Source organism: Fundulus heteroclitus, chromosome 20 (genome assembly GCF_011125445.2).
Source record: "Fundulus heteroclitus isolate FHET01 chromosome 20, MU-UCD_Fhet_4.1, whole genome shotgun sequence".
Classification (NCBI taxonomy): Eukaryota; Metazoa; Chordata; class Actinopteri; order Cyprinodontiformes; family Fundulidae; genus Fundulus; species Fundulus heteroclitus.
The window spans coordinates 5969818-5988083 of NC_046380.1; the positions used below are offsets into that span (position 1 = coordinate 5969818).

The 18266-nt window shown below is 39.9% G+C and overlaps 1 protein-coding gene across 1 annotated transcript in view; it reads left to right on the plus strand.

The window, feature by feature from the left end:
• The window catches only part of ptprt (protein tyrosine phosphatase receptor type T), a gene marked incomplete in the record, with an annotated part of 394538 nt that overhangs the window by 118507 nt on the left and 257765 nt on the right, over positions 1-18266 (plus strand). The window contains 1 exon segment of the mRNA XM_036124734.1: positions 16567-16860. Within this exon segment, the coding sequence (XP_035980627.1) occupies positions 16567-16860 (294 nt within the window).

An 18266-nucleotide genomic window follows, 5' to 3' on the forward strand; every position in this document is an offset into this window, starting at 1 on the left:
GGCATCTGTTGGATGAATACTGTTTTTATCTATGCACCCTCTGGCACATATTTCCTTCCATACTAACGTGACATTAATCTTTTTATTTCGTCTTTATGCGCAACATCCTCTGCAACAGTGATGTTTGTGTTGATTTGAAGTGAACTGATTGCTAGAATTACCTGTTCGACAAAAACGTTTGCATAAAATATTTTATTCATTCCCCAGGACTGTGCACGGCTCAGCGGTCAGCATGTAACACCCAGGCAGTTCTTACTTTAACGCAAAAGGAAAAGTATTCACGCCCCTGCAAGACTTTCACATCTTGTCATGTTACAACTACAGACTTCCAATATTTTTAAATGAGAGTTTTGGTAAAATCTACTAAATAAAAGGGAGGATTTTTACAACCGTTAAAAGAATATGAGCAAAGTAAAGCCCCGAGATGCAAAGGGATCCACTGAGTCTCACTGACAGTAACAAAAACTACTATGTCTGGACAGTAAGAGTTCTCTTTGAAGATGTCAGTGAAAATAGAAAGGAATGCTTCCAGCTGCAGGTTGGTCTGTGCTTGGCATTTTAAAGTCCGTATAAATAAAGTCAAAAGTGGCTTGGTTGCACCCACACTCACACTTTTACCCACCTGTTACTCACAGATGCAGAAACTCGCTCATAAGCACACCCGCAGATGCTTTTCTCCGCTCTGATGCGTTTCTCATTTGTGTGGTTCTTGTAGAACAGATGTATTCCAAGCCCAAGGGCAACAGGGTTTAAGCCGTGCCCCTGGCTGCGTTTGCCGTCTCCGTGAGCACGCACAGCTATCCTTACTCCAGACGTTTTGTCAGGGCTTCAGTTTTCACACCTGTTTTGTGGTTTTAGACTTAGTTCCCAAGGAATTAGGGGAGCTATTCACAGAATTGGCATGTCTGCTGCTGCGTGGTTTCTCTCTGTTGCTTCACAAAATCAAACTGGACTCCAGCCAACAGGGTAAACCCATTTGTCCCACATCTGTTTCAACAAATCATTTTCTGATTTCTTACCATGTGCACATGTGTGTCCTTCTCAATTTTACAGATAGGAACAATATCGGTCAATATTTTCAAGTCAAGCGTTTTATTTCTTCCTCACATAATTCTGTTTTTACCTTTGGGTGCCACTGATTGGCACTAAACCAGCCCGTCAAATCAAGTGTACAGTAAGTGGTGAAAAGGGCGTCTTGTATTGAAGGACACTGTACTTTCCTGGCTTCGTGTTGCAGCTAGCTATGCTGCCATTCTGATACTAGCATTTACATAAACAGCAACTACAAGAACAGGTTTGGGTTTAGCTGTGCAATATTTATGTCAGTCTTTGTTTCTACTAATCTGGTTGTATCAGCATATTTGAAGCTGATAAGCTGCTTAATCCTTCATCCACAACAAGAGGCAGCCCCCACACGCCCCACAAATGTGCTAAAATACATTTATAGGTTTCATTTTCTTATTTTATCTTTTTTTTTGTTTTGTCTGTTTAAATTTTTGGAGAGAAAGAGAAACGGTACTTCAATGTATCTGTCCTGTATATGTAGAGATGCACCGATCCAGCTTTTTCCGATCCAATCAGATACTGATACCTGGTCTAAGCGTATCGGCCGATACCCGATACGATTCAATACTACTGTTGAATGAATAAACCGTATACCGTGCCATGGTAGTGAAGTTATCACGTGCTTGAAATAATATTGTTTTCTAAAGTTCTGCATGTTCTTTAGCATGGTGCTTATTAAAGTTTGTGATGTTGAATTTACCAACGTTATCACCCACCTCACAACTTGCGCATTGCAGACGCTGCATGTTGCAGTCGGATTTGTTGGCATATCAAGTTTGAAATGTTTACAGATAGCAAAAGGGACTAGATCATTGTACCTATTGCTGTGTATGATATTAATTTAAAAAAATGACTGAATCGGAATGCGGGATCAGCATCAATCATCCGATATCCGATCCAGCTAATTGTTCACTATCTGAGCCGATATCCGACTCGGGGATCGGATCGGTGCATCTCTACATATTTGGTGAGCTGATGAATAAAGATTGACTGATCGATCAACTGACTGACGGGATGTTGAATTGTACCAAAATGCAACTGAAGGCATATGTAGAAATGTTGTTTTTAATAAAATGACCTCATAAAGGTGCTCTGATTATGTTTTATGGTTTTATAAATTATTTAAAAACCAGGTTTAAGGCAGTGTTTGCCTTGTGACCACCAGTGATATGATTTCTAGGATTTTCAAAGAACTAAAGAATGCACCATCTCTACATATGTGTGAGCCAAGCATGTGTGTTGAGCTCTAAGGGTCCCGCAGAGATTGAAGGTTGGCTGTATTTGAGTGTGTGTTGCATCTTGTATGGGCATTTTGACATGTGTGTGTGTGTGTGTGTGTGTTCTGTCCATCACAGATAAGACTCAGTGGGGCGAAGCAGAGATCCAGGAGAGCCGCTGTCAGCCAGTGGCCTGTGGATACCTCACAGAGAATGTGTTTGAGTGTGTGTGAGTTCCCCTGGAATCGTGCTACATTTTTCTAAGTCTCCCTGTGTCATCATAAAGCTGATTGTAGTCCAAGAATTAGACCCAGCGGTAGCACCAGAGTGTGTGTTAATGTCAGAGTGTGTGTGTCCGCAGAGCTTTTTGTGGCCCCAGAGCTCATTCCCAACATCGTCTGTGTGTCTGTTCCTGATAAGGAAATCAATAGGAGAGTGGACAGCTCTGCTGTATGTGTCAGATTCCTGGAAGCCCGGTGACGCTCTGAACTCCCGCTGGGTGTGAACACAACACAACCTCCAATTTACAAAAATAACTGCCTGGAATATGTCGGACTTCCAAGCGAGGAGTTCTGTACCGAAATGAGATGTCAAACGTTTGAAAAGAAACACCGAAGAGATGTCAAACATTCGGAGGGATACAAGCTCCTCTTTGAAGGGCTTGTCTGTTTCTGGTTCAATATTTTAAAAATCCTCTAAATAAGGTAAAGCGGGGTATTTAAAAGAAAACGGTGTGTTGGAGGGATTTTATCTGTGAAAAGTCAGTATAACTTATTCATGCCTGCAGGAAGCTTGGGACATCCAAAGAATAAAGACTGTCTTTAGTGTTAAGAACTGACTGCATCCAGTTGTGGTTCTCTCTGGTTCTTTGCCTGAAATACAGTATGTGGTGTTTCTATTGTAGACTTCTGTAGCAATAAAAAGACTCTTCAAAAAGAAAGTATCTATATTTTATCATATTTAATGTGAAAGGCTGAGGGTTGTTTACATCTCAGTAGTGGAATCATACAAAAACAATGCGAGACGGGCAGATTTCCAAACGCTCGAGAGTGTTCAACTCTTGGCCACGTTAGCATATATGGATGAGCAAAGCCGGCTCAGGATTGGTCGATTACCTTACATTGTCTTCTGGGATCCACGTCACCATTAGACTGAGAGCTTGGCTACAGGGAAGATAACTGTCCATTTGTTTATGCATGCCACACATCCTTGGGTTAATTTCCCTGGTACACAGCCTCGGTTATCTCATACTCTGTAACATTAGTGTGTTAATATTTGTGGACTTTAATGTATTGTATAAGGTTGCAAGTTGCAATCTTTATGAGTTGTGGTTCTTTTACTGTAGTTGGTCTAAGATTCCCTCGGTCTCTTAAAATAATCTTATAAGGCATTCCTGATGTGTGTGGTGTGTTAAAAGTGATCTGGTCCGCTTGGAAGAAATAACACAGAATGATAATCCTTATCTTTATGGCTCTGATTCCTAAAAGTAAATTTCAGTTCAGGCTTAGTTTCAGAACAAGCTTTTTTTTTTCCAGGGAGATCAGGTTAAGACAACAAATCAGGGATGTTCAACATGTTGGATTGTCTTGTCTAGGATTATCGTAGCATGTGTGTTGTTCCCCGAGGACAAACGAGCTTGCGGCCTGTTGAATGTGACGTGTAGCCAATCAGAAAGCGTGATGAGGGAAACCCTGAAGGACAAGAAAATCCGACCAGCTCACCTCCATGTCATAGTGCAGCAAACGTACAGCCCGCTCACCCTTTCTCTACTTCTTTAACCCATGCCTTTTCTTTTTGTTATGTTTTTTTGTTAAAATGTTAAAATTAGTCCACAAACCATCGCCATGATTCATGCGTGGTGCGTTGTGCTTTTCGTCTAACCGGACAGCACAAACTGGGTGAGCAAACATGTTTTATCAACGTTTTTTAACGTTACGTGTCGCATCTCTCAGGCTTTGAAAACCAGCCGACTATTTTACAATCCTGCCCTGTGAGCCGGCCTTAAGCTGGAGGAAATTCTGACCCAGCCACACTGACTCTGTGACTGTGGTGGTTTTAGGGTCATGACGCAGTGACATAAGGTTGTGTGGCATCAGCACACATATAGACACCTGATTAATTATCTGAGCAAAGAGGTCGTATACAGCAGATGTTAACAAGTGACCCGAGAATTGACCCTTGAGGAATCCCACAATTAATTTTTGTTTGCCCATGTGCAAAATTACCAAATTGGAGGAAAAGCAGTTTGGCACAGCGGCAGATAATCCCAACTATGTTTCTCATTTAATAATCAGTATTTTATGATGAATTGTGTCAAATGCATTACTGAGACTGAACAGTACCAAGATAGATATTCTGGACCCATCACAGTTTTGCTGTTTGTTGCTCAAAACGGAACTACAACATTGCTTTAAAGCCAGACTGGAAAGCATTGAGGAGATTATTGTCTTATCTTAAAGGGTTGGTAAACATTTTTTTCCAATCATGTTTGCCATAAATGTTAGCTTAGATTTTTTTTTCTTTGAAGAAATTTGATCAATGCAGTTTCCAGGACTGTGGAAACAATAACCTTATTGTCTTAAAGTATTTACTATATTCTGATGTGAACTGTTTCCATCAAAGATACAAATACTTAGTAACGTACTCTAATTTGGTCTCCACTGCTAACATAAGGAAGAATTACGCCAATATTTTAATCAGGAAATGCCCTTTAAATCCCACATTAAAGGGGTTTGGAGAAGTTTAAGGGTTTTGAGGAGTCAGTCTGTTGACTCCAGCCATCAATTACAGCAGCTCCTCCCACTGTTAAGGCCTAAAACTAAACTGTCCCCTAATGTGGAGGTCCAGTTGTGGCAACAATAAATAATTTGTTGCTCAAACCTTTTGACAAATGAAATAAATTAAATATGATAACATCTTTGAAAAATCCCCATTTAATGTATTTAATCTACTTATTAATTTTATTATTTTATAGTCTATGGTTACAAAACATCAACCTTACCGGTCAACTCAGGGCTAGCTCTGCTTTATTCGGTATAATTGGTTTGTAGTTAACTTTGTTCAGATTAACCACTTGGTAATTAGATTTATGTCACAACCCACAGAGCCAGTTTAATTTCATAGGGCAGCAAAAGGGCTATTAAATATTAAAAATAATGTCAGAATTAGTTTCATATGAGGACTTATGACATATAAGTTTAAACAATTACAAAATAAACCGATCTACAGCAACTTTAAGAGCCTCATATCAGAAGAACAAACTGATGAGACCACAGCCATTCTGATCTGACCTCTGTTCTATAACATTATGCCGTGTATGAAATAAAAGGAAAAAAAAAAAATCATAAAATCCAGGTAAAATATTGCATTAGCTCGAATTTCTTATTGGCTCTGCAAATAATTGCTCCAGGAGGAAGAAAAGGGAACGCAATCATGTAGCCTCCATTTAATGAAAAAGCTTTTGTAACGCTTTATTTATTTGTATACATTACGTTTTATGTATTAAAGGGGGAGAACACTCTACTCGTGTCTTTGAGCTGGTCCTCGGGGGTTGCCGTAGGTCGAGCTGTGCATGTTGGTCAGTTTGTCGCGTTGTTTGCATTTCATGTGCAGCGCTCCTTCATGCACACACACACACATATATGATCTGGCTCTGTGTGTGTGTGTGTGTGTCAGGGAGTGTGGACACTTCACAGAGAATTTCTGAGGAGAAGTATAAGTAATGCATGAACAGGTGTGTGAGGAGAGCTGACGGGTGGGATATGGAGGGAATAAGGCAGAGATAACGAAGGGAAATAGGTGTGCGAGGGGCAGGAGTTAAGAAATGAGGAGAGGAGGAGAAGGACAGGTGAGAAAATGGCAGGAAGAGATGAACCTGTGGTTTAAAATCAGAAGCTAAAAGAAGAGGTGGAGCAACATAAGACAAATGTAGCTGGGACTAAAACTAACTATTAACTGTTACTTATGTTAAAATCTCATCTATGATGGCAGAAGACCGAGGAGAACTCGAAATGGGAACCAGATAAATCATGAAGCCAAAGCTGACAGCTGAAATCCCATCATCGGTTTGTGTCCGCGGCTTGTTGAACTCCAATCTGCGCTCATGCCAGATGTTGGTGTGGATGTAGTCAGATGAACGTGAAACGAGGAGCGCCGGATCGAAGAGGAGAGATTTGCCCACTAGAAGTCCCTTGTTGCTCCATGTCTGAGAATGTCATTTTTATTAGAAAGTGGAAAAAAGCGAAGTGACACTAAGAGGATCAGTGTCTCTTTTCAGCTTTTTCTTACTGTTGATTTTTCATTTCTTGCCGAAGCTCCCTGCCTCTGGACTGGTTTGACATTTCTGACTCTTTTATCCTCCGTAGCTCAGAGACGCCGAGCAGGTGAAGGCTTAAATCGAGCTTGTAGACACTTTGACGGGCGCAGCGGCGCTATGAGCGACAATCTCACATATTGTGGGGGTAAAATTAGCTCAAATCAAAGATTATTTCTTATGTAAAATGTTAATTACCATGGTGTCCCACTCTCTTTTCCTCATTTAGAATAAAAAAATGTGTGTGGATGGTTTAGTTATTAACTCATTTCAAGAGTTCATGCAATTTTAACACACAGTGTTGAGAAAATGGGCAGCCTTTCTACTTTTCTAGCATTTAAAATGGAAAATAGCAGGTTTTGCTTTTCAAATGCATTGCTTGATTGATCATAATCGATTGTGAATCCCTCTATAAACGCAGAGCTTTGACAGTTTGTTGTGATGGAGCACACAGGACACGATGCCACGACAGATATCGGCAATTACCTCACAGAGTTGCTCTCCACCAACCAGAAAATAGTTATGAGGCCATTTCCAAACAACTGACGTTTGTCGTTTTACAAAAATTATTCTCACATCGAAAACGGTTAAGTAAGCTTTTAAGATGTGGGCGTTTTATCCAATTTAACTAATTACGGCGTTGCAATGGTCGAGTTAAGGTCCAGACCTTAACGTTATATCAATGCCCTGTGTTTAGTCTCTTTATATCAGGATATAAAATAAGTGAATCAGTTTTAATATCAGATCAGGCTTAAATATTATTGATTTCTGTGCTAGTCATCCAGTTTAAAGGAGCTACAGTGTATTAATTATTAGTCAAGTCAAAAGGCTTAAGGTAATTTATAGAGAAAGCAAAACTGTACTCTAATTAACAACAAATATCCACCAAACATAATAAATGTGGGAGAAAAGCACATTTTTCCAACATAATAGTTTTCAGTGACACTTTTCCACCCTTTCCTCCACCTTAGGCGACATCTCCTCTGTCAGACTGAGTCCATCTATCTCTGCCTTTATGACCCCCACCATGTTGTTAATCTCACATTTACAAACACTTGAACTTTTTTCTGTTTTTGAATCTTTCCGTGGATTAGAACATGACAGCTTGAGAACATAGAGAAGTAACAGCAATGGCTGCAGAGACCTGCTAAAGCATGAGCTCGTGGAATCGGTGAATGTCTGAATGGAAACAGGTCAGTCAAAGTTCCTGCAGGCAGCGGCTCCCTCTGGGCGGTTTTCATGTTCTTTCTGAAACACGTCACTCTCTGCAGCGGTCAGATCACTGACCCTTGCTTAATGCCAACATATACCTCCTTCCTCCTCATCTGATCTCCCTGCCGTTATATTATTTTTTTTAGGATTTTAGGGTTCCTGAATCGCCATCAGGCTCTCTGTTTTTATGAAACTTCGGCAACTCTTGAGTCTTTAGTCTTTGCTAATTGTTGTACCTCAAAAGTAAAATCTGTTGCATGCAAAATGTACGTCAGTAAGTCATACTGAGACTTTAAAGAGGACCAGCCATGATTTTAGCAGCACCTGAAAAGAGGGATTCACAGTTTAATTGTTCATATTTGGGATTTGTTTCACTAAAGTGTTTCCAATGTTTGACCAATGTTGGTATTTTAGCCATTTCTTGACTGTTTTGGTAAAAAAAGCGTTAAGGACATGTCTTTTTTCCCTCGGCCAGAGGACCAACAAAGAGCATTGCCATTAACCCTCCCATTAAGTCCCTTAATCATTCTGTGTCGACTCATAAAGACCAAGAAATTTAAGCATCTCCAAGAAAAACCATTGTGTACTACTACTAAGAAACATGATAAACTCCAATAAATGAGTTTATTATTTAATAATCATGCTTTACTGACAAAACAAAACATCAGGTGCTTTTTGACGTATGGCCTGCACGCTTCACTGTTTTTTTTTAATGTGCATCACTAATCATTAGCACTAAATTATGCCCCTAACATTGTGTAAAAACAACTTAATGATGTTATAATAATTACAGAACAAGAAAGTTTTTTTGTAAAGTGCTGTGAGGCGACATTTGTTGTGAATTGGCGCTACATAAAGACGTTCAGTGAAACGGTGTCAGAACCACGGTTTGCTACAACATCAAGTGAGAATCGCTAGAAAAGATATTTCTTATTAATTTGCATTCAGACAGGAATAAAGTAAGCTTTCTTGCGTAGAAAGCAAGTGCACCAATACCTGTAAACTTGACCCATAGAACCCCTTACCTTCATTATCGCCTTCATCATTCATAGCAGATACTTCATCAGGTACAAGGGAATTTCATGTTCATTTAGTTTTTATCTCAGCTGGCTTAGAAATTCAAGGTTAGAGCCAAGAAGAGCAGAACATTTGTGAAATAATCTCTTTCACTGGGAGAAAAAGTATGCGCAAACACATCCTAACATCATATATTTATACGAATAATAAAAAAAAAAATAGAAAATATGTAGATAAGAAATTTAATTTGACCTGAAGTGCGCACACAAAGCACCCGATAAAATCCTCCGCTGCCAGTTAACGTGCAGAACTTTTATTAGAGAAATTTATTTTTCCTGACACTATTAGACATCTTCAAGCACCTCACTGGGGTCGTAATATGGCGCAGTAAAAAAGTTAATGCAGATACTTTGTTTCCCTCTGTGGGCAGTAACACCAATCAGTTTTGAGAGGGCAATGTTTCATCAGACAATAAGCTCCCAGGATACACTGGTTATAACTTTTTATGAGGCCCCTGTCTTCGTCCCGATAGGTCTGCAGGTACGGTGTCCCACCTACAACTTTCTTTTGTTGTGCCTTTTTAAATGTGAGTGAAATCAGATTTTGGGGTCAGATAAAAACATTGAAATTCTTCTTTTTTGTGCAAGACTACCCTTATTTAAAATGGCTGCACAGATTGCAGTTTTCTAGGCTGATAACTGATTTTCAGTTTTCTAAAACATATAACGGTTCCGTTTTTAACCAAAACCTGCCAGTCGTACACAAAATAAATGAAGTACAAAACATTGAAGTAACAAAAGTAACTTTCTACAGTTATGGTATCATGTTTTCCCAGAGTGCTGACTACTTGGCTACTTCAGAACATCTATCTGTAAGATGGCTCACCAGCCAATGAGCTGTTAGCAGAAGCTTTGTGGTTTAATATGAATTCTGCTTTAATGAGAGTATTGTAGTCTTGTTTTATCTCTAGTAAAAGTTAACTTTTACTTTCATCTGTTGGTTTGATCTTTTAAAGTTTCGAAACAGTAACAAACTGTTGGGAATTAGGTGTGCAGCAAACTTGCTGGTACATCTAGAAGCGACCTCGCTGTCTTGCATAAGGAGAGGTCAGTGAAACTCCCCCCATCGCATGATGTATTTGAGCTGCTCCCATCCAGACACAGATATCTGCTGCCAGGATTCAAGGATTAAAGGTGCATAGCCACGTTATTTGACTTTGTATTTATTTATACGTCAGTAGCTTACTCTGGTTGTATACAAAGGTTTTATGAAAGATAATCACATCCTGCTGGCGTATTAGTTGTTATTTTGGTGTTTTATGCTTTGTTTTTGCCCAGTTTGTTAGTAAGCAAAGCCTTTTTTATTTATTTATGATATTAACAGAAGTAAGTACTGCGTATGGACAGCAGGGGTTAAACAACAAAGCGTCTAACGGCTATTAGCATCTCCCAGTGAAACAATGAAGTAAGATCCAAGATCCAGTGGAAAAAAGCATAAAAAGTAAATGAATCCTAGAGGTAAAAGCCTGGAATGTCTCCGGGAATAAAGTCTGAACGTTGGTGTTCACTGAAGCGGACGCTAAACCTGCCGAGACTCAGATGTGACTCAGAGTTGAAAGATGTGAGTAAATGTTCTGATATGAGGCTCTTAAAGTTGCTGTAGATCGGTTTATTTAATTCATAACGGCCTTCATCATGCTGAGCTGCTGCTTTACTGTGGGGCATTGCAGAGGATCAGGCTCGGTCCACCATTATTTAATTTTGATTTATAAATAAAGCTAACCGGCGTTATGATAGTTCTGCGATACTGCCACTAGATGGCGCCACGTCTGATTATATCTGCTAATCGGGCCTGAGAGCAAATTATCTTTTGACTCAAAAAGGACAAACATCAAAACATTATCAAGATGGAGGCTTGATGTATATAACCGTATTTTATCATGATCAAACCGTTTTTGGTCTTTTTTATAAGCATATTAAGTGGCTATGTACCTTTAATAAACAGAAATCTCTACAGGGATTAGATTTTAAATTATATAGCGGGATTGTGGTGTGTTGTTTTGTTACGTCTCTTTGTGTTTTACTACCAGCCATGCAGTCGATTGCCCTGAAATTCTTAAAATTGATCTCGATGCTTAATCCTGCTTTTTTTCCTCTAAATTTGGCTTCAATTGAAACTTTTTCCTCCCTCCATTGTATTTAAAGCTTTTTTTTCACCAAAGTTAGCCATATGCTGCACATCTTACAGCATCCATGTTTTCCTCCATATCCGTTTTCTCTTCTTTCACTTGTCATTAACATCGCTGCATGAGGGTCAGTTGTTCTTGATTAGCAATCATCGTGTTTTTACTGGTTCTGCATCGATGCACAGAGGTAAACATGCCTTTATGCAGATGAGATGTTGGTGTGTGCGCTCTATGAATGCACATCCAATAAACCATGTCGGTGTGCTTGCTGATGCCATTTTCATGTTTAGATCGGCATTTAAGAAATTAGGGTTTAAGCACATTTTTGAAACAACTTCATGTTAATAAGTTAAGAGAGGAACAGATGTACATGAAATTATTTTTGAGTCAGCAAAGGTTTCCTCTAAAGAGAAGCATGCAGCCATCGTTGCTTTGCACCACATGTAGGGAAACTGCCACTGAGAATAATGCAGCTGAAAGAAGAGGGATCTGGATCACCTAGAACTTGAAGCTCACAGGTTCAGCCACAGCTGGGAAGTCAAAACCGCTGCCACCAGTGCAGAGCTTGCTCAACCTGTGCAGCAGAGGGGTAAGGGTGCGTCTGCATTCACAGTTAAAACCAAAAATCTGGTTAATTCACAGTTAAAATCTGTACATACAAATGTTTTTTTTTTTTTTTAAATACTCACCTGTACACTGTGACTTTCACATGCATTGTTTACATTTCAATTAATTTACTTTTAAATCACTGCTGCACCCTATACTGTATTTTAAATCTATGGTAATCCACAAGCTGTATTCTTGCACAAATGCCCTAGCACAATCAATTCTGCACATACAAATGGTTTTAAAAAATACTCACCTGTACACTGCGACTTCTCCTGCATTGTCTACATTTAAATTGTTACTTTTAAATCTGCAATTTACAAGCTGTATGCAACGAAATTTCGTTCTGTACGCACTCAGAACCAGATCAGAACCATTCTCACACAGCGGATGGAAGAACAGAGCTGGGAGACGATCGGTTTGTTCAGTCCTATTTTGTGTGCTATTCCAAATGTTCAACATAGATGATTTTAGCTGTTCCAGAGTATAATGTGGGAACTTTAGAAGCAATAAAAGCCCTTCATTTCTCTGCAAAAATGGTACACAACTTCTGTCACCCTTCACGTTATCATGGGCGCCATGTTGTGTCCCGCTGGGTGGCCTCTAACTCTGCGGTAAATGAGCTGGAGGAGGCAGGGATGGAGGAAGCAAACAGTCAGAGGCAGGAAGAGACTGAGTGATTTTCCTCCTTCCTCCTGTGGAGTAACATCAGGAGAGGTTGTTGAAAATAAATCATGTTAATGAAGAGCCGAATCTCTTTGACAAACGATTAGTTGCCTGTTTTTAATGTTTGGATTTAAGCCCCTTTTCTAATCACAGCTTTAACTCGAGCTTGTAGCTAAACTTGACTGCAGTGTTGGGAAACATCTGGATTTTAAAACGAGCATCGATCACTCCTTCTTCTAAGCATGAAGGAGAGCATTCGGGCTTCGGCCTGTTATTCAGCCCTCAGATTTTCGTAGAATTTGGAAAGTGTCCTTTATAAAGACAGAGATGGAGCCACTTGAAAAAAAAAAAAAACGGGAAAAAAAAACAGTATCACTGGAAACTGGATATTCAAGTACACCTGCAGCCTTTGTTGGTGAAATGCTCTGCAGGTTTTTTAAATCAGTAGTTCTTTTTTTGCGCATTTTTTCATATATTTTTCAAGAAAAACCTGTAAAGTTGAAAAATAGTTAAAAGTAATAACTTGCACCTTTTTGCTGTTGTGTGTGTATATATATATATATATATATATATATATATATATATATATATATATATATATATATATATATATATATATATATATAGTTTAGGAAGACGGTTCCTAAACCAGCTTTGAAGGTTGTTTGGGATGAATGTCCCGTTTGACAACCCATTTATGTAAAAGTTTCAATTGCTGAGCAGTTTTGAGATGAAATTAAATAATTTGGTGGTTGTCCTCCACCTCTATGCAGTCCATGAACATGGATGCCATTAAATTGTTTCCCAAGAACATTTTTTGACTTGTCCATGGGGCAGCTGCCATTTTCAGCTCAAAATCTTAAAGCATGACTTTATCTGCATCCTCTTCATCTACGTTACAGCTTAGCACCACTTTACATTCAAAAGTTTACCAATATAAACCCTGTATAAGTACTTTTGGCCATGCGTGAATTAGAGAAATCCACAATAAATGCAAACATACGCACCTGATTCTTATGTAAATATAAATGAGGCCACAAAATCATTCTACGCCAACAAAAAGCTGGATTAATGATAAAATGCCCCAAACTGGTGGTTAGTGCTTAACTTAGGTGGTTAATGCAACTTCTGATAAAAACGATAGATGAACAGATTCGTAATGTCTGGAGTCATGGTTGCACGCACAATCTGCGTTCTTATAGTGGAGACGTCTGAGCGTGCAGCGACTGACGGCTGATTCATCGGTCCGTCATACATATGCTAATGCAGCCTTGAGGGAAGGGGAAAAAAAAAAAAAAAAACGTTCCGACGCTTAAATCAGGACTTTGTTTCTAGACCGCAGCAAAAGAAGGAACATTATTCTTTGCAGGTGTAATGTAGCTGTCAACTGACAAAGCACCTGTCACAGGAGAACTATAAAGAGGGTCCATATTTAGAGGAAGAAGCTAATATTTAAAAAAGTATTTGATGCAGTTGTTTACAAGGATACATGAGTAGTTTAATACTTCTGCAGTGGCTTTGTGTCTGAATGTTTACTGAAGAAAGATGTTTGGCTCAGAGCTGCTAGAGATACCTATAGAATTATTCTTTTAATAATATTTGTATTATAAAAGCCTCAGCTTTAAAGTCGATGAGGGAGGATTTCCCAGACATATGGCGTTCCTTTGTTGTTTTCCTCCTTTATTTGTCGGTGGAGCCGCTACACGAGGATTTCTGTCCGAGGTGTTGGTCTGGGGGCCGTCAGAGAAGCAGGAGCTGTCCGTGGAAATTACCGTAGATCATGCTGATGAGCGCGGCGCTTCACGGGCGCCGGCACTCTGATGACTAACTGGAAACGTCCAATTAATTTCCCTGTCATTGTTTCCATCTGCTCCTGCTGCTCCTTAACTGAGTCGCTTTCAGATTTATGTCACTGTGCTGCGGCGGCGTTGCTTGTTTGTTGGAGGTAAATAGTGCTGGAAACAGTCTCTGCATCTCCTCCTTGGCTGAGCAACGCTTAAGGTTAATTCACGTTTTTCCCATCATTGTCAATGAGCTGTTTTTTTTTATCACAAAGTCGAACACCTTGGTTTTCTAATCTTATAGAAACTATTTATCCTGTTTAAAAACATGCTTTATTAAAATGCTAAGGTTTTAGGCAAGAAAGAACCGTAAGCTAAGAGGCACTATTAGTCATTTCTTTAAATTATAATTAAAGTACAGCCAGCTGGTTGTGTTACATTTTCCACCATCTCAGAAAAGTGCATTTTATTTAATAAATTCTCAATCTACATACAAGCAAAATAATGTAAGCAGCTATAACAATGTTAGCTGTATATTCTGTTTTGTCTGTGCCAGGAGTCCCTCAGTCCGACTGCATCAAACGTATTTAGAGCCACAAATGTTGCGTGAACTTAAACAAAAAAAACAAAAAAACAAGCCAACTTATAATTTTTGATCAAAATTTTAAAGAACACCCATTTCTTTAAAATAGATAGATACCTCTTCTTCCATATCATGTTGATATTTTTCGATAATTAAGAAAACAATGTCATAGTTTCCAACCTAAGGGCAAGAAAAATGGATCTAAAACGTACTTTTAGGATCATTTGTGCTGGAAAAAAAAAGTAAAACAGCCGAAATCTGATTTTGTATTATATAGTGCTGGGCAACGATTAAAATCTTTAATCGCGATTAAACACATAATTTGCCTGATTAATCATGATTAATTGCATTGTATGTGCAAACTCCAAGAATGAATTCAGAAATAATGTAAAGAGCACTTTTATTTTAATGTTCTGCTGCCATATGAACAAAAGTGTTGTAACATTTGTAGCACTTATCAGTAACACATATTTAGTGTAAAGCTCAACTTAAACATGTAAAACAAAAAATAGCAATAATAATAAATTAAAGCTTATTGCCACTGACAGGGAATTCTCTTTATGGGGAAAAAATCTACCAAAAACAGGCAATTTCTGAGGTAACAGCAGGGAGCAGCATTACCATTTTATGTTCAATACCAAAGTGTAAAGCACAAAAAAAGGTCAACAGTAGCTATCCACTTTGCCATTACATTGGTTAGCTTCTCTGAGTCATTGAATTGTTTGGTGATGTCTACAGTGTGTTTGGCATTTAAGTGATATGTTAAGCTTAAGGTGCTCCGATGATAAGAAAGTTTAACTTGGCAGTGGTTACAACTAACTTGTTTCTGTCATATTCGTTGCTGGAAGAACTTTAAACTGAAAATGTCAATTTAAAAGTTCTGTGACTTTACCCTTCCCCATGTCAGCTATGTTTTTTCCGCGTTTTCCTTTTTCCTTTCTTCCACGACAGCCAGCACTTTTCTTCCTCTTTGAATCCGAGGTTTGGCTGACAGCGAGGTTATTGGCGCATTATCGCCACCTACTGTTCTGATTCAAACCCCTACACCGCAGCAACAGACCTTCACAAAATAAAAGCATGTGAGCAACATTCGTTAATGCGCGTTAAAGAAAATATCACCGTTAATAGTCTAATGAATTAATGCAAAATTAACGCGTTAACTTACCCAGCCCTAGTATTATAATTGAAAAGATTAGCTAGCTCTTGGGGCGGCACAGAGGTGCAGCTGGGTAGCACTGCCGCCTTGCAGCAAGAAGGTCTGGGGTCTTTCTGCATGGAGTTAACATGTTCTCACTGGTTATGCGTGGGCTCTCTCCTGGTACTCCTCCTTCCTCCTACAGTGTAAAAACAGGACTGTTAGGTCAGTTGATCTCTCTCAATGGCTCTGAGGGTGTGAGTGTTTGTTTGCATGGTTGTTTGTCCTGGATGTCTCCATGTTGCCCTGTGACGGACTGGCGACCTGTCCAGGGTGGACCGTGCCTCCTTCTGGTGCTGGAGACAGGCACCAGCCTAATAATGTGCTGTAAAGACTATTTGCATCTGCAGAAATGAATAATTCTATATTAAAGACTACCTTGCTCCTGAGCACCTTTAATTTGAGTTGATGTGTTTTTGTAAAATGACATTGAAGAAACTGAAATGATGGGACGAGGAGAGAAGGGTTGGATTTACAAAACAGACTTATTACTTCTTTAGCAACATTGATCTGGCTTAAATGTACTTTGCAATGGAGAAAATTATTCTTTGTGGTGGCGATAAGCTCATTTAGTCGCATTACAGTAGAAGGAGCGTGCATTTGTTCAAAAACGCACAATTTAGGCAAAACACATTTGTTCATATTTAATTGTGAAGAAAACTGTTGTAAAAATGGAGAAAACTGCATAAAATCCACATTGCTGACTTATTCTGGTTGCTCTTTCCAGCCCCGCCCACTCCCATCGCTCCCCCGGAGCTTCTCGCCGTTGGCGCCACCTACCTGTGGATCAAGCCCAACGCCAACAGCATCATCGGAGATGGGCCGATCATCCTGAAGGAGGTGGAGTACCGCACCACCACCGGAAACTGGGCAGAGACCCATGTGGTTGACGCCCCCACCTACAAGTTATGGCACCTGGACCCGGACGTGGAGTACGAGATCAAGGTCCTGCTGTCCAGGCCGGGAGAAGGAGGGACGGGCCCACCGGGGCCTCCACTCATAACCAGAACCAAATGTGCAGGTGAGGGCGGGACGCTGTGCGGGCCTTTCTCTCGTTTAAATTTTTAACAGCCGTTCGGATGAGTGTGGAGTTTGTGATTAAGCTGAAATCTGAGCGATGTGATGGGACGAGTGAGAACAACAGAAAAGAAGGACGACGGTTTCCTCCGGGGAACGGCAGCATGAATCACAGAGGATGATGATAATTGTGATGGCTCGGAGATGAAGGAGGGCTGGAGTGCTTCGGGTGGAGGAGGAGAAGTTGTCGGGAGGTTAGTTGGGGGCAATCATGGCTGATAATTAGTATCCCAGTGGGGGTGTAAGGACACAACAAGTGGCAGTTCATTTGATTAAGTGACAGCCCATCAGGTCTGTGACGGTCTGACGGGATCTTGGAGTGTGTGTGTGTGTGTGTGTGTGTGTGTGTGTGTGTGTGTGTGTGTGTGTGTGTGTGTGTGTGTGTGTTGGGGGGCCTTGGCACGGAGCTGATTTCTGCAGCGCTGGCCTTCCTTCATCAGTACTGCTGCCATAGCCAGACAACAACTTGCCTTTCCCCCATTCTTCTTTTAACAAATTTAAAATATGACGTGTTTACCTACGACCTTTTTTATTCTTTCCTTTTTAACATTCCTACTTTCTTTCACCATTTTTTTAAATCTCCATCTTTGGTTCCAGCCTCCTTTCTCTCATTCCTTCCTGTCTGCCCATCTCTCAGTATTTAATATTCTATTGATTCTGTTTTTAACTTTCATTTAAGCGTCTCTTTCCTGTCTTCTGTTGGGTGCTTCAGTGTTACATATTTTAAAGCGTTGTTGGTATTCATGGTGTTAGCAGCGCTGCAAATAGATGAATTTAAAGCTTTGTTTTTGCCCAGAGTGCACTCCCCGTTCTTCTGCTGATATTCCCGCTGTGCCGCGGTCTCAACAGCGACTGCTTGTGTTTAAGAGAGATTATAAGAGGGTGGCTGCTTGCTCCAGTTCTGATGAGGAAGTTTTGATGTTGTCCTCTTTGATTGTTTTTTTTTTAGTCAGATAAACAAAAACAAAAATCTATTGTGTCTTTGAAAGAAATTCTGTAAATTTCAAAATCCAAAATTATCAAAACACCACTGCAGCTTCAACCTGGAGAAATGTCAGTGCGGCTTTATTTTTCCCACCAAACCGTCACCAGTGCTTACCTGGTGCAGGTGCCTGCTCAGCACTAGTCGACTACGTTCACACAAACCAGGTTTCTTATTGCACCGACTCAGAGCTGGGCCAGGGGAAAATAACGCTCTTTGCCCCTGACTAACAACCAGTCACGTTGTTCTAAACGTTTTTATTATTGTCTTGATCAAATATTAGAGAAAAATGTAAAACTTCTGCACTTCAACGTCAGTAAAACGTTGGATTAGCATCAGAATTATGCTGTCTCTCAACTCCATCTTCT